The sequence below is a fragment of the Sinohyriopsis cumingii genome, unplaced genomic scaffold, assembly GCF_028554795.1.
Source record: "Sinohyriopsis cumingii isolate HCF-2022 unplaced genomic scaffold, ASM2855479v2 utg002323l, whole genome shotgun sequence".
Taxonomy (NCBI): Eukaryota; Metazoa; Mollusca; class Bivalvia; order Unionida; family Unionidae; genus Sinohyriopsis; species Sinohyriopsis cumingii.
The window spans coordinates 438656-445000 of record NW_028316185.1 but is presented as its reverse complement, the minus strand read 5'-3'; the positions used below and the strand labels follow the sequence as shown (position 1 = coordinate 445000).

The following is a 6345-nucleotide window of genomic DNA, read 5'->3' as shown; positions in this document are numbered from 1 at the left end:
ACATCATTTCCAGGATGATTCCAGGTTATTTGGTGCGCTTTTCCACCTTGGCCATCATCCAACTGGAAAACATATTGTTCTTTATTTCAGAAATGAAAACACAACTTGACAACTGAGGTAGATAAAATCAACGTTTTCATAATCCTCTCAGCGTCCATTAATATATCATGGTGATAAATCTTCAGTGAGGTTCATTCATAATAGGGTGTCTAGTAGTTCAAAAGACTAACATATTCTTAATTGTCAGAGCGGGTGTGGCTAACGATTGCTTTAAATGTTTGAGCTTTCTTTTTGATTACCACCCTGATAATTTTCACCTATTGATCTGGATCATACGTAGAGACAGGTGGATCAGATCAAAGAGTTTTCTTTTTTCAACTAAAAAAAATGAATAATTATTTACCATATGGATCTAGTTATATGTTCTAATCATTGCTCAGGTAGATTTCACTCTTATAGGTATGGTACCGACCTCTAACCCCTCGTTTAGGTACAACCGTACCGCCAATAAATATCGTACGATTACCACAAAGTTGCCAGTACCAGATTACCTGCACTACTTGGTATATTCATCACCACTTTATATTATCTAGATTATTAGGCTTCCGATGCTAATAAAGTCCGCCTACGTTTAATTCTTAAGTGTTTCTTTTTGAACATCGTAACCACGCTGACATCAATGGTTAGTTGCAGAAGAGGAACTATGAGGCCATCAGTTCCCCATGCCGTGAAATGGAAATAATAGTTTAATGGTATATTTATTTATTGCTTATCTTTGGTAGTGATTACGTGAACTTATTTCTGTTTTCTGATTTAACGATGCACCATTAGTTTAAAGTAACTATTGTGCTGAACAAAAATATGTGAACACTTCGACGCAGATGAGGCTACAGTCTGAGTATCCACAAGTGTCTAAATGTCCAGTCATCTACTTCACCATAATGATACAATTTCTCATTGTTGTACGGCTGTGGAGAAACAAAACATGCGGGGAGAATATCATAGCTATGAAAAACACATTAGCAACGTACCCCAAAAGTAAACTTTTTGTAATCCGAATGCTCCAAAGATTTAATAACATGGTCTATTTCTGCTGACGTAAACAGTCCTCTGCAAAAGAATGAATTAATATACCGCAATCATTGTCATTGTGCCACGTGAAGGCAAATTGTTTATTGACCTGTACGGTCAGCAAATATGATATACAGATCATATTTGCTGATCTTACAGATGAGCAAATTAAGAAATCGATCTATAACATTTTTGCTGAGAATCCATCTATCTATTTATCAATATATCTATCTATTATGGAATGTCTAGCTGTCTGTTTCATTATATCTTCGCAATTAAACGTAATTTCGGCACATGCACACTCGTTCATTTTGTCTCACTTGACTATTTACGTACAAAGTTAAACACCTTATCCATTGTGAAACATATAGACGGAGAGTAAATTCGAGCAGCTACAGGTAATTACATATTTACCTACCTACCTTCGTATTTATACATCACATATGCACATGAATATCAAAGCCTGTTCAATTACCTGACAAGAATATATCCAAGTTTGTCAAAGTCCTGTAACATCTCGTTAGTTACTTGGAAGCCATCTGCAAAATTATACTCCCCTAGCAAAGTAAGAATTAACAAATTATTGCAAATGAAGAAACTAAATAATTATTTTGAACTTATGTTACTATAACACGATTCAATATTAAATCATCTCTTATCAGTTTTGAACAATTACGGTGATAGCAAATAAAAGAAAAGACGAAGATATCGAGAGGAAATCAGTTAAACATGCATCAATGCGTTTGGAAAGAAAATATACCAGAGATACAAAATATGTCTTACTGTGTTGTATTTATATGAATATTGACTGCATTTCTCAAATTAATTACAAGTATCCCACCGTATTTAAGACTGTCAGGATGCACCCATGTCACCAAAATTAAAATGTAGATGTTCAAAGAATTTCGATATATATATATATATATATATATATATATATATATATATATGTGTGTGTGTGTGTGTGTGTGTGTGTGTTTGTGTGTTTGTGTAACTGCGTGATGAAAGGAGCTATGATAAATATTGAAATAGTGCATACCATGATTTGCCATCTTTACTCTGCAAAATGCTGAAAAATAAGTATATTGTTAGTGTACATATTTGTATAACGAAATGTTGGTTTTGATAAACAACCAACTTGTTAAATATAAGGGAAGTAATATTTTATGGAGACTGCATCCTCTAGCATTTACATTTAGCATATTGAATTGAATTGCTACGACTATAGATGCAGTCATAATTCTGGAATGAACTTTGGTAATGGGCACCTGTTGATGTTTATCATATACACTTTTTGGTGGGTTACACTAGTGTACTGTAACAGCACTCTCAATCAAAAAGACGATAATATACATAAAAAATTACAAGGAAATGTGTCACAAAAACGTAGATCAGTCCCCAGTTTAACTGTTTACCCTGACCTCATACCTCACCACGCCCCCTCTCAGCGTTATGGTTATATCTTTTGCAAAGGCGATGTGCAATAACCTATGAATTTGTATAGATGGACTGATATCCGATTTATATTTGTGAACCCTACCCTAATGTCCGCCTGTCTTGAAAGGCACAGTTTGTACCGAAATGTTTCCATAAAGCATACAAAATATTCACAGCAAAAGAAAAGCAACGAAACACATACAGCTATTACCTGCACAGACCGTAATGTAACGCTCAACACTGATCACTTTGACACTTATCTCTTTACATAATAAAGTTACACCTGCTATCGCATGTCCTGAATGATGGCCGTGGGTAATATAGTGTATAGCGTTCATATGACTTTCATACAGATAATAAGCATCTGCATAATATAGCGGGACCCCGAGTGGTCTAAAGCGCTCTCCGTTATGGATCACTGCCATCTCACCTCTGTCTGCGTGGGTTCGAGTCTAGGATTTAGCCAAAGTGGGTATGTGAGAAAGCTTTCCAGTAGCTACTCGAGGGTCGATGGTTCTTTCCGGGGATTTCCCGGGTTCTTCCTCCACCATTAATACTGGCCGCCATGTATAGCCTATCGTGTGCTGAAAAATGGCGTTAAACCCTACAGCAACAACAACAACATAATAAAGCTATAATACGCAATATGACGTGGTGCTTGTGGTAAAGTAAATGAATATATATAGAGATAAATTCTTTACAACCAAGATACTAGTGCACATACATCACTAGATATCTCCCGTTATACCTATACAAATAGGTCAAGCGAAACCCGATGTTCGAGGACCATTATCAATTAGGAGACTGATACTGTGCAGATCATTGCCAATATGTATAAATAGGATAAGAGTCGAGGTGGAAAGTCGGTCAAAATGTTGTTCACTGTCATCAGTAGTTTGCTTTATGTACGTATCTTCAGGATATTGCTTAATAGACTTGTGAACAGTTCCATCCACACAATCAGTTATGTACTCACGCATACGTACATGTGTCATAAAAGTCGAAATCTAAGGAGGGAGTATCTGCTCTTCAAACCTCGCTCGAGACAACTTCTTCATACCGTTTTATATATATATATATATATATATATATATATATATATATATATATTGGGATCTATATTTCGCCCAAATATTACTATTCTTAAACATAGGTACCATTTAAGCGGTGGCTCAGGTTTGTACAAAAACTATTCTAAGTCCATAACAGTATTTTCTGACCTTACATTATGAATATTAATGATTATTTAACCTCCGATTTCTATCAGTGTGGCATTAATTTGGAAATGAAATGGTTTCTTTTTTTTTTTTTTTTTGTAATAGCGTGATCCTATACAAGACAACAAAATATCGCCATCATTTATATTGGTTACAATTCAATGGATTATACGTTTGCTTAATATTTCGTCGGTCGTTTACTCCAGAACTTGATCTACTTTTTTATTTTCTATTTCAGACTTAAAATATTTAGCTAACAGAAAACAGCACATGAAGTGTGTGAATTGTACATTATTGTCCTGTTAGTTGTTTTAAATATAGTTTTAATTAACTTGATTTTTTTTAGCATTTATTGCCATGATGTGCGTCATCGTTTTTGCTGTGTGTTTGTGCGCGCGCACACACTGATTACTTAACTATTAACTAGTGTTCATTTCTTATGACATATTTTTGTAGTATGGCAGTTTGGTTATATCAATAAAATATCGTAAAATTATATTGTAAATGTGGGTCTCTTGGTTCCTTAATGAGATAACTTTAAATTAGACGCATAAACTAATGCTGCCAAGGAGAGTGAACAAAGATGGTTCTAAAAACAGAATCCATTTACACTGGTCATTTAACGAGATCATCATTAATCTATAATAAATTTCCTGGCGTGAATAGGATATGGATCTTAACAAATTCGTGTTCATTTTATGCTAAAGGTGTAGCTAAAGATGAGTATATGTTTCTGTCGTGCGTGACATGATTTACATTTGCTATATGATTTATACTCCCTGTCTTTGAAGGAACCAACACAAACGTCTTGTCCTTCTGTTTCTGCTGACTCTTGTGTACCTCCTCTGAGAGAAAGAGAAACAGAGAGAGAGAGAGAGAGAGAGAGAGAGAGAGAGTTGTATCATTTTTTTCATTACAAGGAAACAATGTTTGCCGAGATTTCTTTTAATGTAAACATATATGTAGCATGTGGTATATCAATGATATAGCGTGCGGAGTTAGACTGACTAAAGGCAACTGTGTAATGATAAAGTGAATGAACATATACCTGGCTAGTGTGTCCGCTACCAAGTGTAGTTCTTTACCTTTTGTGGATAATCACAATCTTCTTTTCAAATTAATACGCTGGTTCGTTTCCTTTTTGGATTGATATCTTCATTAATATTGTTTAAATAAATATAAGGCGCCTAATACGTAAACATGAATTACGGTTTAAATTAAGAAAGTAGCTATTTGCGCAATGAAAACGCAGCTATTCACTTACCGGTGAGATTATTAAAACGAGTGGAAATATGAACTAAGTAAAATGACAAACCAACAAGATTTAAATGTACATACAGTTGTTTAAGCAATTATTATGCTTTAATTGACATCGGTACCGACCATACCATTGTTTCTCTCCTCCATTTATATCTTTCCTATTTCCGTTGGTCCGTGTGACTATAGAAGTTACCATCATTCATAGTTCCAGAGGCATTGTCAAAGGGCTCAAACGAAAATGTGACACGCTCTTTTCTCATGGGATCTTGCAGGTATATCCTGCGATAAGAGAGAGAGAGAGAGAGAGAGAGAGAGATCATGATATTGGTAAGCCTTATCACTAAGGCACGTATTCTTTGCAAATGGCTATATTTCTTTGCTGATCGATTGAATGAACTCTTCCCATTCCTGCTCAGTTGTGGCTCTTCATCATCTTCTTAGCAATTTGATAAGTTGTTTGTCTTCTTTCTATTTTCATTCCTATTTATTAAATAAATATAAGACACACCTATGATTCAAATATGAAATATTTGTTTTAAATCAGAAATTAGAGTAATACAAAAACAAGATTAATCTATAGAATACCGATGGCTCATACATTGACAAAGATGTGGTAATTCAAACATTTTAATGTATTTGCAGTTGATCTATGTGAAATTGTTTTTATCTTGTATCTATCTCATATTTAATTTTCCTGTGGTCGTTTTGACTGAAACGTTTACCAACATTCATAGGCCCAGATACATCGTCGTGAGAAAATATCTTCTGACAATTATCGATCGATCGATCGATCATGAGAGAATTACCATAAATGCATTTTTGTTATTGTGTATTCCTATATATTCCTGGTAGTCGACCAGTCTGCGTCCTGACCAACCAACACAGAGAGAAAACGAGCGCTGTGGTTTAGGCGGTCTTTGGTACATTTGCCAATTTAAAATTAATCGGTTTTTTGGAACCTTTTTATAGACTTAAGGGGAGGGGGGGGGGAACCTGCCAAAATAAAATTTAGAAAAGCATTAAATAGGTTACAGTAACCAAGAATTTTAACATATTTCAGTGTCGATAGGCAATAACAACTTTGTATCATTGATATTATGAACACTGAATATAAATCCTAAGTAAAGTCTTCACATACCGTTTGGTTGCTTCGTGTAAGTTCTGTTTTTGGCTTTCATCAAGCCCTAATTATCTTTCCTCTCTTATTCAAGAGTTCTGTATATTTTCTCCCCGCTGAGAGAGAAGGTGGGCTTGGGAAGCAGAAAGGATTGCGATGAAACTCTGTACCATATTACATTTATAAAAAGTGGACTATTGGATTGAATTAATATATATATATATACATATATATATATATATA

At 34.7% G+C, this 6345-nt stretch overlaps 1 protein-coding gene across 2 annotated transcripts in view; it reads right to left on the bottom strand.

Annotated features, from left to right (window-relative positions):
- LOC149770798 (uncharacterized) overlaps positions 1 to 2838 on the bottom strand; it is an 8484-nt gene extending 5646 nt beyond the window's left edge. The window contains exons 1-5 of one of the 2 annotated variants that reach the window (XM_089949113.1): positions 2720 to 2838; positions 2111 to 2140; positions 1547 to 1628; positions 1032 to 1110; positions 1 to 62 (exon numbers count right to left, since the gene is read on the bottom strand). The exon at positions 1 to 62 is cut by the window's left edge and continues 49 nt beyond it. In XM_089949113.1, coding sequence (XP_089805239.1) covers positions 1 to 62; positions 1032 to 1110; positions 1547 to 1628; positions 2111 to 2123 — 236 coding nt within the window. In that variant the 5' untranslated portion in view covers positions 2124 to 2140; positions 2720 to 2838. Of the gene's footprint in view, positions 63 to 1031; positions 1111 to 1546; positions 1629 to 2110; positions 2141 to 2710 lie in introns of both variants that reach the window. The other variant, XM_089949114.1, reaches the window with a different exon arrangement.
- Positions 2839 to 6345: the final 3507 nt, after the last annotated feature.